The following is a 26044-nucleotide window of genomic DNA, read 5'->3' as shown; positions in this document are numbered from 1 at the left end:
TTGATGACATACTGTTGCTTGATGTGTTTTTCCCAGTGTGAGGTCTGACCCTCAGCCAGCAGCCTGAGAAGCCTGGCGCTCTCCCTCAGTCGCGCTCTGAAGGTCTTCTGCATGGCCTGCTGCGCTTTCATCTCCACCCGCAGGATCTGCAGCTGACTGTCCAGTAGCTGTGTCAGCTGATTGCCCAGCGCTCTCCGTCGCACCATCTCCTGCTCCACCTGTCTCTCCAGACCTTCAGTTTTCCCACCATACTTCCTCCAGTCAGGGTGGAGCTCTCTCAACTTTCCCAGCACCCCCTGGTAGAGCTGCTTCACCTAGACAGGTTGCACGTTTCCTTCAATAAAACAAGCTTACAAAGGACTGCTATACTTACAACTCATTTTACAACTTAACCCACACTTCGCCCCAGGGAAGTAACAATTTACTTCTGTATACTACATAGTATCATACTGAACAGTGAAACAATTACAACTGAGCATCTCAGTGACGCTATACAATATATGTTATAAATACGTTTGAACTTTACGAGGGGGATATTTGAGGGGTGGGAATTAAGACTATTGTTCCCATGAAGTCTCACCTCTCCTCTGAGCTGTCCGAGACGTACTGTGACAGACACGCTGTGCTTGAGCAGGATGTCGTAGAAGGTGCTGGAACTGAAGGCTTCAAGATCCACTTGCTCTTCATAGTCCCAGAACTCATTTGACACCAGAGCCACCGCTGTGGGCAATGTGAGCACAGTCTGGGAATTCTAGCTCTGGACAGAGCTAATACAGTACTATAGGAAAGCCAAATGTGTCACGCCCAATAAATCTCCTGACAATCATTGCTTTGAAGGCAAAGAGTAATCTTTGGTAACTGTGTACAATGCTGTCTAGGACTTTTAGCGTTTGTCAAACAGAGATATGGTTCCGCCAAAACAGCAGGGATATCCTAAATACTTGCACCACATGAGGGTAAAATGAGTCAGTTCACTACTGCCATCACAATGTAACTTGATATCTTGGTTATCTTAAGCAGATAAAAAATCTTGGCAATGTATGTTCAAATGTTACTTGGAGCAAATAAAAGAGATTTTGAGATCTAAAGGTCCTTTATTGTGAAGTATAGGGGGATCTCTTGCAATCTGATAAAGTTCAAAAATCAATGCATGTCATGTTTGTTCATTTTCTAATGTGGAAACTAGAAAAAAGTGATTTTCATTAATTAAAAATTTCCTTTTTTTTCCCTGTTTTTTAAGCACTAGATAAAGTTTTGGCCAGAAATATTAGCACCCTTCATAAATATGATCAAAGATGACTCTAAAAATAAATCTGCATTGTTCATCCTTATGATCTTTAATTTATAAAATTAGCAAAATTCGAACCTTTCATTGAAGGAAAAGAATTGAAAGTGGGGGGGAAATAACATTATGAAATAAATCATAATGTTATTAAGAATGTCTTTTTTATCTCTAAATTTCAAATACAAGAGTTGTATATTTTATAATGTTGTGACGTGCTGCCAAATTATATATTTGTACTTGGAGAAAAAAAAAAAAAAATGTATTTATTTATTTTTTTTATCTAATCTCAAATAATTTCAAATATATGTTTGGGTAACATTTTACAATGAGGTTCTAAACTACTGTTCAAAAGTATGGGGTCAGTAAGATTTTTTTTTAAAAAGAATAACATTTTTATTCATCAAGGATGCATTATATTGATCAAAAGTGACAATAAAGACATTTATAGTGTTACAAAAAATTCTATTTAAAAAAAAAAATGCTATTCTTTTGAACTTTCTATTAATCAAAGAATTCTGAAAAAAATGTATCATGGTTTCCACAAAAATATGAAGCTGCACAACTGGGTTCAACATTGATAATAATAAGAAATGTTTCTTGAGCAGCAAATCAGCATATTAGAATGATTTCTGAAGGCCCATGTGACACTGAAGACATTTTACAATTTTATAAAATAAAAAACGGTTACCTCAAATTGTAATAATATTTCCCAATATTAATACATATACTGTATTTTTGATCAAAGAAATACAGCCTTGGTAAGCATGAGACACTTCTTTCAAAACATATCAAAAAATGTTATAAAAAAATCTGTAGTTTACTGAATTTAAAAATGAACATGAACCTAGAGTACTGTTCATTGTTAGTTCCTTATTGTAAAATGTTAGCAGTGTTTGTTAGATTATGTTAAGTCTGTAATATTTTAACTCATAATATGATATTGGCTGTGCATGAGGCATTATGGACAAGGATCCTGTGGTGTACAAGGTCAGAGGTGATCTTGTGTTAAACAGGTCTATTTGTGTGAGAATGTGGCATGTATAGCCCCTGGTAGTACTAAAAAAGGTTTAATTGCATCTAGTGTGTGACGTCAATGGGTTACCTCTCTGAACCGAATCCTCTGTCAACCCCACCTGCAGGTTTCGGTGTGTTTTTTTCACAGCCACCACCCTGGAGCCCTTTGATGAATAGTCATCCATGTTGTATCTGAGCTGCAGATCACGGTACCTGGCCTGAGCTGGCAGTTTCTCAGGCCAGCCGTACTCCCTGAACAGGATCTGTGAGAACACAGTGTTCAGTCACTTCAATAAGCCAAGCTTTGTTAACCCTAAAGTTTTTGTTAAGGCCTCCCTTATCACTTACCAATATTGTGACGCACAAGCACAAGACTACCACAGCTCCAACTAAAAGCCCACCGATCATCAGCCAATCAGGGCGGAGTATCAGTTGGCGCCTCTGCGCGATGCCCATGCGAGTCAAATGATGTGGGTCAGATGGGAAGAAAGGTCCAGAAACATAACATTCCCCACCTGCAGGCACTACCTTCACATACTGAAAGGACCAAACAACAATATATACCAATGAATAGACATGGAGGTTCATTTTTTATTACAAATTACAAATAAATGCTGTTCTTTTGAATTTTCTATTCATCAAAGAATCCTGAAAAAAAAAATCATGGTTTCACAAAATTATTAAACTGATTTCAGCAATGAGAATAATATGTTTTTTTTAAAGGTGCCGTAGAATCAAAAATTTAATTTATCTTGGCATAGTTGAATAACAAGAGTTCAGTACATGGAAATGACATACAGTGAGTCTCAAACTCCATTGTTTCCTCCTTCTTATGTAAATCTCATTTGCTTAAAAGACCTCCGAAGAACAGGCGAATCTCAACATAACACCGACTGTTACATAACAGTTGGGATCATTAACATGTACGCCCCCAATATTTGCATATGCCAGCCCATGTTCAAGGCATTCAAGCCAGTATTAACATTTGGATCTGTGCACAGCTGAATCATCAGACTAGGTAAGCAAGCAAGAACAATAGTGAAAAATGGCAGATGGAGCAATAATAACTGACATGATCCATGATTACATGATATTTTTTGTGATATTTGTAAATTGTCTTTCTAAATGTTTCGTTAGCATGTTGCTAATGTACTGTTTTTCATTTTTTTAAACACTTGCAATCTGTATAATTCATAAACACATCTTCATTCTTTATAAATCTCTCCAACAGTGTGTAATGTTAGCTTTAGCCACAGAGCACAGCCTCAAACTCATTCAGAATCAAATGTAAACATCCAAATAAATACTCTACTAATGCGATTAGACATGCTGCATGACGAACACTTTGTAAAGATCCATTTTGAGGGTTATATTAGCTGTGTGAACTGTGTTTATGCTGTTTAAGGCAGGCGCGAGCTCCGGGGGAGGGAAGCGTGAGGAATTAAAGTAGCCGCAGCCTGAATCGGCTCATATTTAATGATGCCCCAAAATAGGCAGTTAAAAAAATGAATAAAAAAAAATCTATGGGGTATTTTGAGCTGAAACTTCACAGACACATTCAGGGGACACCTTAGACTTATATTACATCTTTTGAAAACACGTTCTACGGCACCTTTAAACATTTCTTGAGCACCATATCAGCATATTAGAATGATTTCTGAAGGATCATGTGACATGAAAATTCAGCTTTGAATCAGAGGAATAAATTACATTTTAAAATATATTAAAATAGAAAACAATTATTCTAAATTCCAATCTTTTTCACAATATTACAGTTTTTTACTGTATTTTATTTATGTAAAGTTGTAATTTTGCCAATGTATGCACTCATTCAAGATTAATGTATACATAAAATCCTAATTGCGAAATTAGCCCTAGCAAACTGTGATACCTAAATTCACTTGTAACATTTAAAACAATTGATGTTAGGTTTTAGTATTTAATTTTAAAATCTATTATAGATTTTGAATAGTATAGATTTTTAATATTGGATATTTAGTGGTTATCGGCCATAACATGAGACGGATCATAATACCATGCGCCTATGTTGGTGGCTGCTAAGTTTGAAGGCGTACACCCCAGGCTCATGGAGACTTATGGAGAAAAGGGAGTGGGCAGATCTTGCCCGTTTTTGATCCTGTGCCAGTAATCTGAAGGGTCCCCAGTCAAACGCAGCATTAGTGTTGTACAAGCTGTCTCTGTGAAAAAAGCAGGATTCCCTCTGTGACAATCTGGGACAGTGAAAATGAATGGGCAGCACATGAATCACATGTCAGCATGTACTTACCCATCATACTGAGGGTAGTGCTGTTGGGTCAAAGTAAAGAGGAGAATATCCCCTGGATGTAGACATGCTGTTGGGTTCAACACTCCTCCAGGTCGCATGTCAGATGTATCGAACGCTGATGATTTACTGGACCAGTGAGAGTCCCAGGCTTCCTCTTTGACTTTGATGTTTCCTAATAAAACATATCTCATTAGATGTCCAATATAATAATAATAATAATACAAAATTTTTAAAGGCACTTTTTAAAACATTGTGAAGAGCTCTAAAAGTGAGAAGCAGAATCTTGAGCTCTACTCGATATTTAACAGGAAGCCAATGTAAATGGAGGAGGTTATACTGGCAGCTGAGTTCTGGACCAACTGAAGTTTATAAAGGAGTTTGTGAAGTAACCCAAAAAGAAGATGGTTACAATAATCAATGCATGAAGTAACTAGAGCATGTAGAAGAATGGCTGTGGAATTGGGTGTGAGAAATGGACAAAGACATCTGATGTTCCATAGGTGGAAATATGCAGACTGAGTAATATTGTTCACATGCGTTTCAAAAGACAAAGTACTATCAAGTACGACACATCCAGACTCTTAACCTGAGAAGATGGAGAAATTATAGAATTATCAATGGAGAGTGAAAAGCTATTGGATTTTGACAAATTAGATTTAGTGCCAACAAGAAGAAACTCTGTTTTATCAGTACTCAGCTTGACAAAGTTGCACGAAAACCAGGATTTAATCACTTCTAGACAGTTCGAGAGAGAGGAAGAAATAAGAGTAGAATTTGGCTTGGAAGACAAACAGAGCTGGGTGTCATCCGCATAGCAGTGAAAACTAATGCCATATTTCTTAAAAATATAACCAAGAGGTAATAAGTAAATAATAAATAAAAGAGGGCCCAAAACAGAGCCTTGAGGAACACCAGTGGTAACAGATAAAGAGAATGAACTGAAATTTTTAAGCTGGACAAATTGAGTGCGCCCGGAGAGATAAGATCTAAACCAGATGAGAGGAACAGCTGTAATACCTATAGAGAATAATCTATCTAAAAGAACTTGATGGGAAATAATATCAGTAGAATGAGTATAGTTAACAGTATCTGGGAGATATATATATATATATATATATATATATATATATATATATATATATATAGCTATATATATATATTAGATACCTCTGTCTGCATCTAGGGGCTCAAAATGGCTGTTGGTTTCCTGGCTGTGGGCCAGAATCAACCTCCGGACCTCCACAGGGACAGCATTGAGCAGACCAACGAAGCCCGCCTCTGCACAATGGCAAACAAACAGCAGGCTGCTGATAAACCGTGGTCACAAAACCCTCTCTACTTCCTGCCCTTCTCTCTGGTCACTCACCCCCTGTTTGCACGGTGTACACAGGCCTAGAGAAATTGAGCTGCACATTGCATTCCAAGCTCCCATGGGAGTCCCAGTGCTTTAGGACCGTCTCCAGCATGCTTCCTGACATGCTCACCTTTTAAGAAAACACAAGGATAGTTTAATGACAAATAGGTCAGAGTGTTATCTTACCGCTATTTGTGCTAAGCTATCACTTGTGTATAAACAGGGCTGTATTACACTCTCAATGTCCTGTGCAAGTCCCTCACATTGTGTACTTTGTTAAAGTTATCCAGTCATACAGTGTTTCCTTTCTTTTTTACTGTTAATCGTCTTATGGATTATAATACTTGAATGAATAAAAAAAAAATAGATCAACTTTTTGCTTGTTGTTCAGGATCTGTACACTTTTTTTTAGACTTTTTATGAAAAGTAATGCATTAAGTTACTTTTTGCACTACTTTTCCAAACCGTCTACTGCAGTCTCTCTTATTAAAGAGTGAAATGTGTTTTTTTTTTTTTTTTCATTTGAAGTGCTTTTTGTTTGTTGCATATGTTTATATCCAGACACAGTAGTATTGTTATTGTAAAAGTCACCATGAAGTTACAATTTTTCCCTACTATGGTAGTCAATGGGGGGCGAGATCTGCTTGGTTACAAACGTTCTTCCAAATATCAAGTAATTCATACAGGTTTGGAACAATATGAGGGGGAGTAAATGATGACAGAATTTTCATTTTTGGGTGAACTATCCCTTTAAAGGTGCAGTAGGTGATCTGGAAAATGCTAACGTTAATGTTCTGAATATACAACCAAACAAAATAACATGTTTCTGACAAAATATAAATTGCTGGAAAAAGTTTGAATTAATTAAAAAATAATTTTCATTACTGGATGAATCAGTGTTTTTGAACTAATCTTTTGAATGAATGATTCACTGACAAATAGATTTGTCGCCACCTAGTGGAATAAGATGTTATTGATACAACCGTTATTTGACATGCCAAGTTCATTTTAAAAGGTAGTTTGCTCTATTTCGTAGACATCAGTGTTTATATACTAAACTAAAATCTATATCTCATTACTTCTGTGATCATTTGAATATTTGTAACATAGAAATAACTCATTTGTGGTTCAAAGCTGCTCTCTCTGGCTCTGGCAGCGTGAACACATATTTGAATGATACGGTATGATTTTATCAAAGGTTTTAAAAGATGCAGGTGAATTGTTGTCATTAATAAAGTAAGATCGCGTGGGTCTTTGAATCGAGATTGAGCCTTAACACATTACAAGCAATATGATCGCATTCACACCAAGTACGATAACTATAAGGTGTGGCCCTCCAGGAATGGAGTTTGAGACCACTGATGTAGATGGACTGACTTGTTGATTAGACTCTGTGTAGAGCAGGTAAAGGCTTCCAGTGCAAACCAGCTGCAGAACTGGACTCAGGGTATTCCGGCACCAGCCCACACACTCAACCCTGTCTGGCTCAGGCCTGGACAGACCTCTGCACACACACAGGCCCAGGGAGCCATCGTAGCCCTCGTACAGCTCAGGAGATGGACACACCTGCAGGCAGGCACAACGTATGAACTACTGATCAACGGGGTCCAAGGGTAAGTCACATGTCACGTTCAGTGGTACATGTGAGGCTGCTTATGTGCATACTAAGAGTTCATGGAAGAAGGTATTTTACTTTAGAGGCCACTGACTTCTTGGTCAACCATTCAAAACTAAGAAAACATCCAATATCCGATGTCCTTCATAAGCAAAATAAGCAAGTTGTTACGCACCATTCATAAAATTTTCAGTGTTAATGACTGAATGGAGAGTACGTCATCATCTCTGTACAAACAACATGACTGTAGTACAGGTTTCTCAATATTCCCTTGGTTTCTGTGGACACTCACCTGCTGGGAGCAATACTGCTTCCATTGCTTGTGGTCCAGACATTCTCCATGCTGGTTACGTGCTCTTCCATGCTTGCAGATCTCATAGACCTTCAACACACATGTTTCTCCTTTCTGTGTGTATCCCAAAGTACATGGACACTGTCCATCACTGGCCTGCATTCAGGATTGGGAAGATATCAGCCGTTAGAGACAACAAATCCTGACTCATTTCCCTAGTGAGTAGTAACTGATGAAAAGAGCATTCAGCAGTCAGTGAGAGTGGTAACTAGACTCCCACTGGGCTGAAACATGAGCATCTGTCTGAGCAGAGGTCTGCAGATTGCTTCTCTACATGCACAGTAAAACTCCCAGAGTTAAATCAACTCTGCTCAGAGTACATTTGGTCCCTCTCTAAATAATGTTAAAGTAACACTGAAGCAGAGTTAAAGTTAACGAGATAATTAAGGAATTAATAAGGCTGTGACTGAAGTCAGTTGTAGTTCTTGTGTTTCTCTTTTCTTCAGTGATTCTGCTTGTTAACAGCAGGTGTTCATCACTAATGCACAATCATCACTTAATTAATTGTTTAATTATCTCATTAACTTTAACTCTGCTTCAGTGTTATTTTAACACTATTTAGAGAGGGACCATATGCACTCTGAGCAGAGTTGATTTAACTCTGGAGATTTTGCTGTGTGGTTGCAATTAGCTACAAATGCATGGGAACTTATGTAAACAATGCACTAAGTTCTTACCTGGAAGACTTGACCCTCTCGAAGACATGTACAGCTGTCCTGTCCAGGCAGAGGCTGTTGTGACCAGGGCCCACAAGGCAGGCAACTGCTCAAGCCTTCTCTAGGTCCATAGTGATGTGATGGGCAGCTGATACAGCCGTTTATGGTCGTGGCCCAGAAACTTGGTCCAAATGTTCCTCTGGGACAGGGAACTGGAGCCTCATCTCCCTCCGGGCAATAAAAGCCTTGACACAAACATAAAATTAGAAGGTTCTCCAAAGAACAATCTCCAAGAACCAAACTCTTAAATTTCATATTTAAGTTTTTCTTCAACTATGTAAATCGGACCCAGTGGACTTTTAGAAATTGTGCTTGTATATTCTTGTCTTTCAATGCATATGATAATTCATATTCAGAGTAGAACTGAAATGACATGCATTACAAAATGATTAGTTAAAACATTTCAAAATGCACCTGCAGACTATTTTTCCAGTCATGAATTTTTCTTAAAAATACTCTGCAAAAATATCATCTCTTTCTCACGAACTCAATCTCGTGTCTTGTCTCGTCTCGTGAGCGACTCCCCTATTAAATAATATTTGTAAACTTTTTGCATAATTTCACAAAATCACGGTCTGGTTGGAAATGGAGCCATTTACCTTGATTTTTATATATTTTCTTCATACATCACATCTTGTATTTCATCTTGATAAACAAGTAAGCTAACTTTTACAAACAATTTTTTAGGGGAAAATCCATTTATGGTGGAAATGAAGATGTGGTGGGAAATTTTTTCATAATTTTTTAAAATAATTTTAACAATAAATATTGAAATGGTTTATGATTATTTCACTATTTTTGATCATGATAATTTCAAATAATGCATTTTCACAGTTTAACATTGAAAGATTGGTTTAGAACAAGGGTAAAATATTATTAATATTATTATTAAATAAAGAATTTAAGACAGTTAATGTGATGTTCATTAACAAATAAGTGAAGTTCCTAAATGTAATTTCAGGAGGAATGAACCCATCTAATCTTTCAATTGACTGCTGGAACATATAAGCAGCCACTCACCTTGCTCCAGCATCAGCTCTTTTGGCATCCCTCCATCTCCCTAACTCCACCAACATAATTTAGGTATTTTGCTACCATATTCATCTTCCAAGCATTAGTAGTCCCACTGGGGGGGAATATATAAGCTAGAGTTGAAAATGCTTCCTCGAGCCCCTCCACTACGGACAGCAAGCCAAATACGTTTAACCTTAATAGCTTTAACTAATACTATATGAGCAAACGAACTCATGAAATAAATAAATAACATCTGGGACTAGACACCCATTTGATGCACTTTCACCTCGTCATGTCCCAGAAAAATGCAAGTTACCTGGTTTGCAGGAAGATCTTTCAGGAAGTCTTAGAGAAATGTTTGATCCAACAGCAGGGCTCAGTCTTAGGGTGAAGAACCAGTAAAGTAGGGAAGGCCGGCAGAGGCAAAACCTGAAAGAGCACATCATTTCATTATGCTGTCCCGGACTCAGAGACAGCTCGAAGGCATACAGGAAGCTCTTTCCCTGCCATGCTGAATGATTCATGAACCGTCTAGAGATAAAGTATCACACATGCCAATAGGTAGAAAGATGCAACCTGATGCTGCCAGTTTAGATTACAGGCCACAGTGAAACCATGAAACTGATTAATTTTGGCTGTGCTTTAAATGTCTTTCGGCACATCTAAAAACAATAAATCAATCACAAGTTGCAGGTTTATGTGAAAAAAGACCAAGTCCTATCAGAAATGTTCTACTAGTGTGCACTTTCTCGAATCCTTTGCCAGCAGAAGAGAACATTCCAGGCACTCTTTATTCAAACATGCAATAGGTCACTAAAACAACAAACCTTGTTTTTCACATCCCTTGGCTTCATTCCTTTGATGCACCCAGTAGGCGAGAAGGCCATGGTCAGTCTAGTAAACCAACTGCTATATCTGGGTTAAAGTTGAATCTGCAAGATCCAGAGCCCTATATTACTACACAAGCGTGAATTAAAGCATACTGTTATAATCTTTGATCTGTGCAAGGGAATCAAATCTACTATTATGTAAACAGGTCATAAAATTTGAAGTGAAAAACAATATTTTAAAAAGCATGAATCTGTACGCCAATTATGCATGCCTCATAATTTTTTGTAGTGCTTCAAAATCAATGAACTTGGACCCTGAATTAAGCTACTTCAGCAGAATGTGTGTGGACTTTGACCTTATGGTGACTTAATTTATGTAATATATTTTCACATTTCACACACTTTTAGGCCTACGTAAGAATGAACTCAAATGACAAGGTAGTTTTAGTGCTGCATTTGCCTCAATTGATACCCAGTTCCACGACACAATCTATTGCACAATTTGTTATTGCAAGTTTAACTCTTATCCGTAAGACACCATGTGTTTCCAAACATGGAGAATGGTCCTGCAATTCCTTCATTTGGTTTGGACCCTACGGTGGTGGTGGTGGTGGGAAAAAAAATTGGAAAGGCAGGAAATTCAGTTCATACATCACTGCTCTCCTGATAGTAAATAGGTAAAACAACACTTAGTTTGGCACATAAAGGCCTTCTTTACATAGTTGATGTTGGTACACAGCTTACATACAACAGCTTTTGCATGATAATTGGTTACTGAATTCGATGGCATTACAATTTATTTAATATTTTACTAATAACCGTGAAGTTATTAATTTGGTTTAATAATTAATAATCAGAAAAGGTATGCATTTTTTATCAAACTAAGTGTTCCAGTACAACCAGCAGGAGAGCAGTGGCGTATGAACTGAATTTGGTGACAGTACAGTGTGTTACAGTGAATTGAGTATTTTTTATAATATGAGCAAAGGGGTTTTGGGTTTTGCACTTTTCAAACGGTCCCTTCAGAATGGTCTCCGTCGCCTGCTCATAGAAACCAATTTATTATAAAGCACATTTGAGGAAAATTGGTTGTTGTAGCTCGTTTTCTAGGTTACTGTGATTGGAAGTAGCTGCATTTGTGTTTTAACAACGTTTAGCTCACGAGTTATTGATCCGGAAGTTCGAATCTGTGTATATTGCCAACTTTACTGAACTGCTTGACATAAGCACTGACTGCATTTTGTTATATTTGAGTCCAACAAGTTCAAACTAAGAGCTGCGCATTACTTGTGTGCATTATTAACATATGGAGCTGACTGAAACACTACTGCCAACCAGCGGGACATTAAAAAGGAAGTGTTTGTCCGAGCTCACGGCAAGGGAACGATAATATCTTTGCGTGGGAACGCAAAAGATTTGGAAAAAATCGTCCCACGTCCCTTTAGGGGCTACGTAACAACAACTGTGTCCGTCTTTATATGAAGAGTTTCGTTGCAAAACGAGATAAATCCGTTTTTAACATTTTTGTCAAAACATGTTTATTATTATGTTATCATGTTATTATTTTGTTTTATGGTGCTACTTAGCTGTATTTTTTAAGTTATGAAGGTTTAAATCAAAACAAACCAACTGCAGTTGAATTGATATTAATTGGAATGCACAACCAAAAAACAAGATTTTTGAAAAATTAAAAAAATGGATTTATCTCGTTTTGCAACGAAACTCTTCATATATAATTCAGTAGTGACACAATTGTAAAAAGCTAGCGTGGCTACGACTCACTAACCTCTTTTTCCTGGTGCTCGAGCCACCATAAAATACTGCTGTGGTAAATCCTTGTCTGGAATGGATTGCTTGAGAAACATTTTCCATATAGGCTAATATTTTATCATTCATCATGTTTTGTGTGTCTGCTACTTCCTTTCGAATGTTTAGAAATTCTAAAGCGCGAATCAATGAATGAATCATTTCGAGTCGACTCTAATAATTTTCGATGAATACGTCAAACGCGCCTCAGCCTGAATCATTCGAACAAACTGAGAAAACAGACAACGAAACTTCTGGAAGAAGTTAAATATTTATCAATAATCCATTTAAACAAACACTGCAAATGCATCTTATCCTTTGTCAGCGACGAAGAAGGTTTTTATTAAAGGTGATAAAGAGGATCTTTTTGTCGACTGAGAAAAAGATCCTCTTTATGATCGATGATCGCGTAAACAATTGGCTGATGTTTTTAAGGCCCTATCTCGTGCACAGATGATGTATATTAATATTATTCCTTTCGGTGCACCTAATAAATAGTCTTTTATCAGTTAGTAAAGACAGTTTCAAGTAATATTGCAAAAATGTATAAAACAAAACATCCTCTTTAGCACCTTTAAGATCAACAGATAGTTCTGTGTCACCTTATCCTTTTTGAGGCCAATGGTCCCTAAGTTTGTGAATGAGTGCAGTAGGATAGATTCGGTTCTGCAGAAGTGTAGAAATCCTGTCAGTTTGTTTTGGGGTCAGTGATAAGAAGTGGTAGGCTATCAGTGATAATACATATATGTACTATAGTATGACACATATAGCCTACGTACAGTTTTTTTAAGGTAAATTGGGAGGATTTTATTTTTTACAGCAGGCTATGATATGCCAATAATAGTCAACAAAATGTAAAAATGCTGCTGCCAAAGACACCAGAATTGAACGATTGTATGACATCTCTTGTTAAATCATGTTATTGCCCTACTGCACCGGTGTAAAATCAATGGGGCGAGTTACAATGATGTAGTAGGCTATGAGATTTGCACAACAACACATTACCCTGAACAAAACAGCATGTTTGGTAACTAAATTGGTGGCTTTTGTGTGGCAAAATTCCCTCTGCAGGGTTTGTTCTTGTCTACTCAAACATGCAGCTGACAGAAAGTAGGTCTAAAGTGAAATAATCAAATGTTCAAAGTATCCCACTATTGGCTTTGTTTATCACTAGTTTTGGCCATGTACTCAAAGCTAAGAGGACCCATTCAGTAAAGTAAAAACAAACAGCACCTTTGTTCGCAGAGCCAGAGATAATGAAGCAAGCACAGGCCTGGAGGGTTCATTCTCTGTGACTTATTTCTATGTCATTACTGTGGGAGAGCCAAGTAGGACTCAACTCGAGTCAAATTTCATGCAGTTCAGTTCACTGAGCAAACTTCACTGGCAACATTCAGAATGAAGTCCATATCATAATGTACTTTTGTAATTGAAATAGAAGTCGTGTATCAAAATGTTCAACCCTGTTCACTACGTAAGTGCTGTCCAAACACCTTTGGTTAGTACTAAGCATATTCCAATAGCAGTGACCTTGCAAATTACGTCAATATTGTCCTTGTTGTGACATCACTATGGCTACTCTGAATCTGTGTTGTTGGAAAAGAGTAGCTTTGAAGAGGCAATCAGCAAAATACCTTTAAGTTCCTAACGCCTATCGTTATCAAAGTGACCCTCCACGTGGTTTGTGTTGACACAGATGAAAAGCACGACAAACTCTGATAAGGGACTCCTTTAAATATGGACCCTTGAGAAGAAATTCTCATTTTCTCATCAACAGGTAAGAGCCAGATGTCCACTTGCATAGATTAATTAATTATGTTTGAGTGGTCCCATTTAATATGTTGTTAGCCAATAATATTTAAATAAATGTGTCTAATTACATAAATCTTTTTTCTATTTTCAAACAGAGAATAACCTTCATCAGTAAAAATAATAAATATGAATCTGCAGTTTGTTACTTTGGCGTTGGCCTTTGCTACCACAACAGGTTTGTTGCCTCTCCAGTTTCTATTATCAAATTCAATTTTTATTTTTTATTACATTGATCTAATGCAACCATCCTCCTTTTCAGCATTTCCACTCAATGCTGAGATCAGCCGAGAAGCATTTAGTTTACAGAGAGACAATCAGGCCACAGACAAGAAAAAATTTGACAAAGACTCAAAGTAAGTTTACTCTCTTAAGGCCAGTGTTCATTAAACAGCAATATAATGACATGATGCTTGTTTATTTTGTTTACTTTCCTTTATTAAAAATTCATACATGCTGTGTCTTGAATACACCTCTTCTGTGATTAAAAATGAATTTTATTTTAGATATTAAAAATTAAAACAAACTATTGGAAATATTTTTTTGGCGGGGGAAATGTCAGGGTGATACAATTGTTGTAATATAATAATGAAAAAAAAAAAGCCTCAATAAAAATAATTACATTTTTTAAAAGAAAACCAGTTTGGCAAAATTGCTTACTAATATTTCAGTAACATTTATGAATTAATAATGAATATAAAAAAAGTTTTTTGCATTGAAAAAAGTTTTTAAAAAACATTTTTGAAAGTAATTACTGAGATGCGTACTCTCATATGTTTTAAAGGTGTAAGTAAAATATATTTTATTTTTTACTTGGAGTTTTTACTTTCATTAAATATGTTTTATAAGTTTTATAAAAACCATATGAAATGAACAAAGAGTTTGTGTTTAAAATTTGAGTTTTTTATCATGGACGCTCTTGTAAGTCATTGACCCCTGATCCTATTTTGCAGTGGGATGTGGAAGAACCATGTGGTGAGCAGTGACCTTTACTCCCAGGACTCTAACAACCCCATGGCGGCTGAACTGAGACGCAAACTGAGCATGGAGTCTGAGCGGCTGAGGGCTCGTCTAAAGCAGGAGCTTGCTGAGCTGAGGGAGAGACTCTCTCCTTACCCCAGCCACCCAAAACACACCCTGGCCAATGTTAAGGAGTTCCTGGCCCCCTTCACCAAGCAGCTTCAGACCGCTCTCCAGTCAAATACTCAGGAGCTCTGTGAGAAACTCAATCTGAACCTCCAGGACCTGAATCCAGAGGAAGCCACACTTTACCAGGAGGCAGTGCAGAGGATCACGCAAGCTTTGGATGAAAGCCACCAGAAAAGGACAGCAGCCTTTGAGGACTTTAAAACAAAAGCATTTGAGGCAGTAGAGGAGGAAAGAGACAGCAGTGGAAAGGAACTTTGGGAGGAAGTCACTGCCAGGCTGGGACAGGAAGTGTGTACCTTCAGTTTAGAGGTCCAAGGGAAGGTGGCAGCACTGAAGATAGCTTTGGCAGGCCATCTTGCCTCAGCACAGCCTCCAAGGGATGTGATGGCTTCAAAAGTGGATCAGTTCTGCCAGAATTCCTCAGCTCGGAATCAACAGTTTATTTCTAACTTAGACCTACAGATGATCACTCTCCAAGAAAACCAGAGTCATGGTGAGTCATCTGGTTTCCATCAGACAAACATAGAGTCCATACAGGAAGATTTCTCCACTAGACTCACAGCCCTATTACAAGACATTGTACACACTCTAAATTAAATAACGACACACTTCCATTCCTAGCAGAAATACAACTGTAATGTAAATAACAGCTCTTATGTTTGGATTGTACATTGTGACCTGTAACTTTTGTAGAACAATATTGTTGTTTGTACAGTTTTCAAGAACCTTATATGACGTACAGCGAAATCCATTGAAGTGAAAGACAGAAAAGAAAGCCTTTCTTCATTTTATTAAATATATTTTTTTGTGTAATGTGTGGATATACTGTTTCATAAACAGACAAAAAGAATGTAAATAAAAAAGATCAATTTGTACATATTTGAAATGAATATATGTTGTTCTTTGATTATTGCCTCTACTAATAAAAGTGTTCCTTTCTAAATACATCACATCTAGACAATTGTTATATCATATTAAATTACAGGGAAGCAGCAGGTCATTGGCTAATACAGGGGTTTTCAAACTGTGCTTCAGGACCGCTAAGGGGTCTGCAGAAAATCTGAGGAATTATACATGAAGAAAACTGTTACAGTCTGTCTAAACTGTAAATTTATGGCTGTCAAAGTTAACTTATGTATCAAATACTGTATGTTTAATGCAATCATATTTAACACAAAATATAAAAAGTGCTAAATCTGAAGTTACGTAATTGAAAATATATATTGTTAGTAATTTCATACATCTAAAAGTAGGTAGGTAGAAAACTTTACAAAATAAAAGCCAATTATTTAATTAAGAAAACAACATAGTCTATAATATAATGCTTATTATATTTTTCACACAAAATAAACGGGTCTTTATACATAACAAAATAGCTGCCTTTATATTTTAGGAAGAGGGTCCTTCGATCATATTTTGGGCTCCTTCAAAACGTTTGAAAACCCCTGGGCTAATATACAAGCAACGTGTATAAGAAGCAAAGTGTGATCAAAACATTACAAAACGATTACATCCACAGTTTGTTCCTCTCAATAATACCTACACACCTTTTACAGTATAATTCAGATAATAAACAAACTTAAACTCATTAAACAATGCAATATTTGCATTTACATGAAGAATTTAGCATGTTCTTCCAAGCGCATAGTGACTGGACTACACAGTGCTATCTAAATAGATTAAAATATGCTAAATAGGCATTATGCAAAGTGGTTCTTTGTTGGTTTGTGCAGATGCCGTGATGGGATCAGACGTCTTATCGGGCATATCAAATTAAGCTTCATTCAATGCAAAACAGATGGCGAGTTGATGGATCTCTTAGTGGAAAGCCCGAGGCAAACCACCGGCCCAGAAAAACTTCTTCAGCACAAACCATCCAGCCATAACCATCAACACAGCACCGCCGGTGGCAAAAATGACCCCAACCACCACTCCGGCTACATTCATATTGTCCCTGTTCAATGGCTCACTGCCTCCTGATTCACAGGAAAAAAACAAGCTGTTACTGTCTAGCTTTTCATCTGAATTTCAGACACATCAAAGTGCAATATTTCGATTGAAATAAAGACTCAAAAAGAATCTCATACCATAGGCCGATGCAGTGGGAACATCATTCTCTACAGGATCAAAAAGAAACAGTAGTTAGGCATGACAGAAAATGTCTCTCATTTAGAATTCAGTATGTTTGACAACAAGCTGGGTCTCAGATCAGTCTCATTCTGGATTCACGTGTGGACGTGACTGACTCACTCAGGGCTGCGGTGTATAGAGGACCCACAGACACTGTAGCAGATTCTTTGGCTTGTGATCCGTAAGGTTCTAGGGCCCTTCGCTGTCGTGTTCTATTAGAAGTGCAAGGCTGCACAAGTGAAATAAAGTGACATGTTAATTGTCTGACATTTTCAGTAGTGGTATCCTATTCATTCTATTCTAACAGTAAAGACTCCTACATTAAGTAATTCTTGGCACTTGTTTGGCTCGCAAAGTCGCAGTATGCAGTGCAGGTATATAGAAGACTTTTCTTGATCACGATGCTCAACGAAGCGGAAGGCTTCAAATGAAAATCGGGAAAACTTTGACAACCCATTATAAAGCACTGCTGTCCGATTCTCTACAAAGCATCTGTGATAAAACAATAGAAAAACATTAATGTAGTTGCCCTGGAGTGTCACTGACATGATATCACAGCAATAGCAAACAACAATCTAATCAATTCCTGATAGACAAAATCAAGTACATTTTTTCTTGTTAAAGAAACCATTTCATTGGGATATATAGAGGCTTTCGCACCGGAGTAACCTTTTAGATCCTAGAACTACTGGTTGAAGTACGCAGATTTTGCTGTGTTCACACCGCAGGAACCAGGAACGATTTTAGGGTGCATTCACACTTGTCATGTTTGGTTCGATTAAAACGAACCCTGGTGCGATTGCTCGGTTAGTGCGGTTCATTTGAATGTGAATGCTGCCATCCGAACCCTGGTGCGCACCAAAGCGGACCGAGACCAGTGAAAAAATGGGCCTCGGTCCGCTTTCAAACGAACTCTATATGAACGCAACACGGACCAAAGACATGTAACCGAACCAAAAACAGGAAGACGAGACCCTTAAAAGGACAGAATCCTCACGCATGTCGGTTTTTCTTGTCATAGTCGCGAGTTTGCCCATCACAGGCATAGACGCGCGTCTCCATGCAGCAGATCGTTTGTGTGTGTGACGGATGGATTCCCGCCGGTGTTTTGACTACTTTACACATTTTATAAGCTCTTCACAAGTTCCCAGCTGGCCAAAATACAATAACATGCAGGCTACGCACCGCTACGAGCGCATTTACCTCAGCAAACAGCATTGTTTTGGATGTTCGGTAAGTTCCGTCTCAAAATAGGGAGTACGTCATAAAATCCGACCAATCATGTTGTGTATGTATCCCTATGACTTAAGGTTCGGTATCTTTTGGTTCGGTGATAAAATTGCCAATGTGAACGCTAACCGGACCAGGACTAAATGCTTTTTTTCTTCTTTGGTCCGGACCAAATGAACCAAACAAACCGAACTACAAGTGTGAACGCACCCTAAGTTCTAGGAAGTCTGTTTGGGGGAACTAAATTAGCGCCTACTTCAGAGTAGGGTCTAAACCAGCACTATTCATAGTTTTCAGTCACGTACGTTTCAGTCACGTGACTGTCGCGGAGCCCTGGCGGGCAAAACAGCCATGTAACTGCACAGAGACTGTAAAAAAAGATGGACGACGCGACGTCGCTTCCTTCCATTGTATTGAACTGAAGCCAAAATGTGCTGATGAATGGGCGCTGACACGTTACGCAATACGTCAAAAAAAAAAAAAAGTTTGGAGACTGGGCATGCGCAGAAGGAATCGTCAGTTGAGCCGTCAGTTGATGACTGCGTCATCATTCATGTATTTTAAATAGACTAAAAATTATACACAATTTAAAAGTCTACCTATAAAATAATAGGCTATTCTATTTCTAGAGCAATAATATTTTTGAAACGGCAAATTCAGTAGATAAAATCAATATAATATGCCACTAGAAACAACTCTAAATCGTCAGAAACGGTCCTGCCATTTTAAATCAAGTTCAACTAACGTTACAGGAGATCGATTGCTGTAATTAGAGTAAGCTATCATTAGTTTTGTCCTGCTAATTATTATTTTATACCCATAAAAATAATAAGTAACTGCCAGATAACGATCACCTGCTTTTTCCCGACATGGTTAACATTAGGCGTGTTATCTTAACTAATAACATTTATTAATTAGCTTATAACGCCCACATTTGATGTTACAGAAAAAAAGTTCAGTGATCCGTCAGATCCTGTAGGTCGGTTAGTACAGTTTACTGCTGAACAACTCATTTTGTTGGTGTTAATGACAAAGAAATCGAAAATTAAAAGTTAGTTAATACATCTTCAATCTCCCCTCGAAGCTCCGACAGTCCTCAGACAACCTGTCAATCAACTTCGAATCATGACGACACGCCCCGTTTTTATAGAATCAAATTGCTAGCTAAAATCTAAATCATCATAAAAACGAACAATTGAATATATATCAGTGTGATAACAACTACCTTAAATGACCAAAACCATCTTTCAGAAAGTTTTATTTGAAGCAGAATTTATTTTTAAGTTTTCACAGAAGTCTCATTCGACTGCATTGAGAGGGCGGTGTTTATGACCTGTACTGCATCCAGCCTCTAGGGGGCGATCAAAGAGCCCGTGGCTTCACTTTTCAGAACGTATGAGACACACCCGTAACTGCAGCACAAGCCTGTCAATTTTCCATCTTAAAAACACAAATATGTGAACAAGATGCACGTTTTGGGCACTTGTGATCCATATACAGCACCTACAGTGTTTTCAATTACTAAAAACAGTGGGACAATTTTTTAAAAAGATAACGTGAAAAACACTAGGGTGGTTATTTGCACTAATTAAATTAAGCAAAGTTTAACACTAATCAAGGATTTGGGGTTTTATTGGGATCTGGGTTTTATTTTAAATTGAGTTATGTTGCACCACTTTTTAAAAATTTAAACATTTTAAAAACAGATTTACTACGCAGAAAGACCATTAGAATGAAATGGCTGATCAAGCAGCATAGGAGGGTGAACCGACGCCAGGCTAAAGAATTCTTAAAGAACCCTTAAAGTGCCTTAATGTAGCCTACTAAAACAGTGATATTAAAAGGTCAAATTCAGTTTAACCCTTTTTGATGATGCATACTATATACATATAGGCAAGTAGATGAACCTAGAATATGAATGCAACACGTTTTTTTACTAGGCTATGTTTTTTGATGGAAAAAAAAACGTTTAATGAGAAACCCTGTGTTGCATTAATATTCTATGTTCATTTGTTTGCCTGAACAAAGTATGCATAATCAATAAGATGTATATTGAATTTGGTCTTTTAAAAGGAACACTCCACTTTTTTTGAAAATAGGCTCATTTTCCAACTCCCCTAGAGTTAAACAGTTGAGTTTTACCATTTTCGTTTTTGATTATTATGCCAGAATGAGAGTATAGTTCCTAGCCATATCGGCCTAGAAAAAAAAAATCACAATTTTCCGTCGGTCTTATTACACGATGTAACTACAGAAAGTCAAGTTTTAAATAGGAAAAATATCAAAACTCTGGTTATTTTTGAGCAAGATGCTATTGGTCTCATCAGATTCAATGAACTATGCTAAGCTATGCTAAAATGGGTACCACCAGACCCGGAGATCAGCTGAACGGATTTGAAAACAGTAAAACTCAACTGTTTAACTCTAGGAGAGTGATCTTTTTTTCAAAAAAAGTGGAGTGTTCCTTTAATATCACTGTCTTACTACATTAGATCTTACTACAAACCTGGTAAAAATGACTGGCATGCAATGGAGGAAAGCCTTGTTTTGCTCGCCAGGGGGGCGTTCCCCTCAGGGCGTGACGTCACGTGAAAACTATCAATGGGAACTATCAGTGACATAAGTGTACGTTGATTGGTCAAACACCGGCACCCGGCATTTTTAAAAAGCTGTGTAAACATATTTACTTCACGAACATGGAAAACAGTGATAACGGCATTTACCTGTTGTCTGCAGTGTTGTGTTTTTTTATTTCCCACCTTGGCTATACTGAAAGTTGTCATAGGGATTTAGTTTCTTAGCCTCAGATTTTGCTCTTTCAGTCGCATAGATTATGCGTTTATATTCATCTACGTTATCACAAAACCCACAACACACAACAAACGGCATCCTCCATCCACTGGTTTTTAGCGTTTGTAAATGTCGCAGACGCTGATGTCGGCAGCTTCAAAGTTCCTATTCCCGGTGCGAATGCAACCAGGAACATAACCCGGGTAAAAAATTTGTTCCTGGAGAAAAATCCTAGAGGCTAGTTTTTAGAACTGTGTTCCTAGAACTATTCGGTGCAAAAGTCCCTAATGTCACAATGGTTTGAATAGGACAATCTTAAATTAAACAAATTAGTTGAGTCAAAGTTCACAAAACTGATATATTTTAAGTAACCTGAACTGTTTCATTGTTTTGAGTGTATTTAGACGAACTTAAGTTTAACTGAAACTGGGCTGGGATTTATATTTCCCAGCATGCTTTGCCCATGGCACTCAAAAGGGAGAGTAAATGCTAAAATTAAGTTTTATATAATGTTTTTTCGGCAAACTTAATATAAAAGTGGGAAATTTAGTGATTAATGTTTTGTTATGCTAATTTAGTATAGAGTTTTTGTTAATGTGGGTTTTTGGAAAGTTACCATTATGGTGACATGTGGTGCATGCAGCTTTATTTTGAGAGCAATTATTAGTTAACATGTTAGCAAATTAGCAGGTTAGCTTTTTCCAAATTAACTTGTTATAGCTAGCTATGTTTACACTAATTAAAATGTTCACATTGAGGTTACATGGAAATTTTAAGTTAAATGTATGAATTAGTATACTCCAACATTTAAAGTTAAGAACAATTAAAATGTATGAGTCCAAAATAAAAATCTGCCAGTTCTTCTTACTTAAACTTTGAATTTCTTAACTTAAAAATTGAGGCAACTGATTGGCTCAATTTTTTGAGTTTTGCCAACTTATTCTGGTTTACAGTGAAGAAAAGATGATAACTTTTGTTTCATGTAGTTAACCAGTCTTAACAAATGGAATCTTATTGTAAAGTATTACCATGAATTCTTAATAAGGAGTAACTCACCCTGTGAAAAAGTTGTACTGTTTGTTGTTGGTGTGATTATAAGGTGATGGGGTTGCAAAACAGTGGTCCAGCAACAAATTAAAACTAAAGAAAGGCAGAAAATAGCATTTCATTCCTCAATAAAGCCATTAAGAAACATGCTATTCAATGTCCAAAAAAAATACTGCACTGTTCTTACTTTCCAGTGAGATTGACAGCCTTTACTTCAACATAGACTTTACTGCGCAGCTCTAACCCAGTAGGCGGAACCACCAAAGGCATGGTATATTCTGTGCTCTGACATGAAAATAATCAAAAGTATCTTTAAAAATGTGACAATTTGCATTCAGAGTAAAGGATTTAACACAAATCTACACTCACATTGAAGACACTCATGCTGAGAGTGTCAATGAAAGTTCCATTGTTGTCACTGGTGGCCACTGACACCGATGACCTGTGTGAAGAATATTAATCTAGTCAATCCTCTTGTTGTCATACTGCAGTTGAAGTATGCAGTGGAGGTTGAACGTCTTAATACTCACGCTACGATCTGAGTGTTGTTGATAAGATATTCCAGTGGATAACGGCAAGAGAAGTGATAATAGAGGTCTGTGGAGTAACTGATGAGGCCCTCTGCGGAGCTGGGCGTATCAATGTATCCTGTGATAATGACGGACTGAATGCTGGAGAACATGCCGAATGGACCTGATGAGCTGGGCACCTCATCCACAATCTAAAAATGCACAAAGGAAAATTCAATAATATTAATTCAACTATTTATATATATATATATATATATATATATATATATATATATATATATATATATATATATATATATTATATATGATATACTTACTGTACAGTATTTTTGTATGTTTCACTTCTTTTTTTATTATTATTAGTATTATTATTTTTACAATTTTTAAAATACTTTTTTATAATACATTTTAAAAACAAATTCTGTGATTTTTTTTTATATTTTACTATTTAATAATTAGTAAAGTATGTATACAGCTTTTGTCACATTCATTGTACATTTCACCTATTCACATACATTTTTTATAATTAATATAGCCTATATGTCTAAGTGTTATACAAAGTAAAACATTTATTATTTATACTATATACTTTTTATAATTATAATACATATTTTATTTTATTATGTTTTTATATTTTATAATTTTTTTTTACATCTAATTATTTTTGCATAATTAGTATGTATGCAGCTTTTATGACATTCTGTTTTTTTGTGTATTTTCTAACATCATTTAAATATTTAATCATCATTAATCACTAGGCAAAAAGGTTACTAAAAATGGTTTTAAAAAAAAATATATATATATATATTTTTTTTACTAATTTTTCACTTTTTTTGCAGCTTGATTATTTATCTATCTATCTATTTATTTATTTATTTATTTATAGTATTTACCACACCACAACTGTGATTAAAAATGAGGGGGACATTTTTTTCCAAGCTCTTAGAGATTAGACAAAGAAAGATAACAAATATCTTTTTTTCTTTGCACCTGCAGAGATTGTCTACATGGGTTCTCCTGGCTATGGTTGACTGCCAGCTGGTAGCGGATGACAGGTGGATCCACACTGGTGTCAACGGTTCCCCTGCACTGGGCGTTATTGCGTTCCCCATTCAGAGCCAGGCCATTGGGGTCAAATCCTGCCCAATCAGCAGTGCACAGGTTTACCTCCAGAGAGATCATGCTGGCGCCACAGTGTACCACCAGATCATTGTTGTCTAAACAAAAATGGAGGTCTTAATGTCAAGCAAACTGCAGAGAATGGAGGACTGCCTCACATCTGGAAGGTCACAGACTCACCTGGAACCCTGTTATATACCGAGGAGCAGTTATAGACTGAGTGAACGGGCTGCAGAACGAGAGCCAGTGCACATAAGCAGAGGCACAGCATCATTCCTGCTGTAGAGCAAAGGCAGAACATGACTAAAAAGTCACCTATTTAAAAGTCAAGTCATCCAACATCACAATAACAATGAAGGTAATTATTTAGAACAAATTGTGTTTTTATTGTACTTTAGGAGAAAAAGCAGTAGATATCAGTGTAAAGAAACAGTATTCCATACCTGTTTAACTCCCAGGGAGGTGAATGGACACTACTTGAGAAAGATGATGAGATGCTTCTTATATAACGTTAGACCCCAGGCATGATTCAGTAGGTGCAGGGAGTGTCTCATCCCTCCTACTGCATTATCGTACAGTTCCTTCCCAGATTATAAAATTAATCCTCTGGCTTTGGTTAACAATGACAGTCCTTGAATACAGTGACAGCTGGATTTGACACATATCCAATAGACACCTGCTCTGATTTTTTAAGATAAGTCTATATAAATGAATACTGATAAAGTTGCGATTATGACTGTAAAGATATAGAAGACATATGTTAATAGGTTAATGTTTATTTAATTTTATAATTAAATGCAGTTTATCATTGATTTTTATATTTTTTTAAAATTACACCCACTGTACTGTGCGATTAGAATTGTTTTTATGATTGTACATCTCGCCCCCCATTGACATACCAAAAAATCCAGTAGCTATTCTTGCATTCAGATGGATTTTATTTAAAATATTTTTAATGATTTATTAAAAATAACTGCTTATTATTTTATCCATCTGGGAACATATATATATATATAACAGTATTAAATCTCAAAGCCTTAGAAAGTAAATTAAGAGTCTATTGTGTGTAAATCATTTGAAACATAAAATGTTGCATCATCTCCTGGGAGTAGAACATTATGAATATGAGAAATGTGATAATTTGCCACAAGGTATGAAACACAGGACGCCAAAAATAGCTTTTGTTCATCTGGCTCGCATGCAAGCATCATCTATTGTATTCTAAGAGCAGCTAGCTCAAGACTAGCTCAAGACACCCCTGCTAAAGGCTAAAGGGTCGGTTTTGACTGAGTGATGGTGATATCTGACAAAGCTTTGAATGAAGCACGTACACTTGTTTGTGCCAAAAAGCCCCTTGGTCAGAGAACATATTTCACATATTACGCTTCGATGTGTCACACCTTGATGATCTTCTTCTAGGACAAAACAACTGATTCAGAGAGGAGCCAAAATGCATAGTATGAAGTATGAGAATCAAAACCAAAATCCTTCAAGACTACTTTATTCATAAGCCAAGAATTTAAGAATTGTAAGTACTTCACATTCTGATCCTCTAACTGCAGAAAGCCACAGAATTCTCCATTTTTAAATTCATAAGAACAGAAAGAGAACCAAACAATGTGTCATTGTGTGTTGTGTCCTATCTCATGTGCCAGCAATATAATATCATAATTTAATCATATTTTGTGAGGTTATTAAATTAATTTAACATTCCAGTTCAATTCTGTAAAAAGATACACTGGGAATTCACAAAGAGTGAGGGAAGGCCATTTTGTAAAGAACAGAACTGTTGTCAAATCATGATTTATGACTCCTTCATGATTAATGGCCAAAGGCCTTGTAAGACAACTGTACAATCACATTGCTTGAAAACTAGTTTCCTGTTAGTGTTCTGCTTCTTTCATCATGATTTTAATAATCACGTGGTAGGAAATTGTGAGGGGGAAAAAGAAAAGAGCCCACATTCG

The 26044-nt window shown here is 36.8% G+C and overlaps 3 protein-coding genes across 10 annotated transcripts in view; 1 reads left to right on the top strand and 2 right to left on the bottom strand.

Annotated features, from left to right (window-relative positions):
* Nucleotides 1-10227, bottom strand: part of si:dkey-103g5.4 (uncharacterized) — a 31475-nt gene extending 21248 nt beyond the window's left edge. For 6 of the 7 annotated variants that reach the window (XM_067365918.1, XM_067365919.1, XM_067365920.1 and 3 more), the window contains exons 1-12: nucleotides 9954-10227; nucleotides 8585-8808; nucleotides 7848-8003; nucleotides 7318-7506; nucleotides 5953-6070; nucleotides 5754-5864; nucleotides 4587-4758; nucleotides 4335-4497; nucleotides 2648-2836; nucleotides 2388-2562; nucleotides 581-720; nucleotides 13-314 (exon numbers count right to left, since the gene is read on the bottom strand). In XM_067365918.1, coding sequence (XP_067222019.1) covers nucleotides 13-314; nucleotides 581-720; nucleotides 2388-2562; nucleotides 2648-2836; nucleotides 4335-4497; nucleotides 4587-4758; nucleotides 5754-5864; nucleotides 5953-6070; nucleotides 7318-7506; nucleotides 7848-8003; nucleotides 8585-8808; nucleotides 9954-10161 — 2147 coding nt within the window. In that variant the 5' untranslated portion in view covers nucleotides 10162-10227. The remainder of the gene's footprint in view (nucleotides 1-12; nucleotides 315-580; nucleotides 721-2387; nucleotides 2563-2647; nucleotides 2837-4334; nucleotides 4498-4586; nucleotides 4759-5753; nucleotides 5865-5952; nucleotides 6071-7317; nucleotides 7507-7847; nucleotides 8004-8584; nucleotides 8809-9953) is intronic. The other variant, XM_067365922.1, reaches the window with a different exon arrangement.
* A 3885-nt stretch (nucleotides 10228-14112) lies between these two features.
* zgc:162608 (uncharacterized protein LOC100037332 homolog) lies at nucleotides 14113-16161 on the top strand. The gene is made up of 3 exons (XM_067365509.1): nucleotides 14113-14260; nucleotides 14345-14438; nucleotides 15036-16161. The coding sequence occupies exons 1-3, from the start codon at nucleotides 14212-14214 to the stop codon at nucleotides 15826-15828; spliced, it is 936 nt and encodes a 311-aa protein (XP_067221610.1). The 5' UTR covers nucleotides 14113-14211; the 3' UTR covers nucleotides 15829-16161.
* A 181-nt stretch (nucleotides 16162-16342) lies between these two features.
* On the bottom strand, nucleotides 16343-24959 carry LOC137004848 (zona pellucida-like domain-containing protein 1). Of its 2 annotated transcripts, XM_067365508.1 has the most exons (11): nucleotides 24521-24959; nucleotides 24258-24356; nucleotides 23949-24175; nucleotides 22959-23149; nucleotides 22798-22870; nucleotides 22616-22713; nucleotides 22438-22521; nucleotides 17682-17853; nucleotides 17482-17590; nucleotides 17319-17348; nucleotides 16343-17207 (listed from the first exon to the last, which is right to left on the bottom strand). In XM_067365508.1, exons 2-11 carry the CDS (start codon nucleotides 24349-24351, stop codon nucleotides 17050-17052), a joined length of 1236 nt encoding a protein of 411 aa, XP_067221609.1. In that variant the 5' UTR covers nucleotides 24352-24356; nucleotides 24521-24959; the 3' UTR covers nucleotides 16343-17049. The 2 variants fall into 2 exon arrangements, with proteins under 2 accessions (XP_067221609.1, XP_067221608.1); XM_067365507.1 differs by having other exon boundaries at nucleotides 24258-24959.
* Nucleotides 24960-26044: the final 1085 nt, after the last annotated feature.

This window comes from Chanodichthys erythropterus, chromosome 17 (assembly GCF_024489055.1).
Source record: "Chanodichthys erythropterus isolate Z2021 chromosome 17, ASM2448905v1, whole genome shotgun sequence".
Taxonomy (NCBI): Eukaryota; Metazoa; Chordata; class Actinopteri; order Cypriniformes; family Xenocyprididae; genus Chanodichthys; species Chanodichthys erythropterus.
This window is presented reverse-complemented; position numbering and strand designations above follow the sequence as displayed.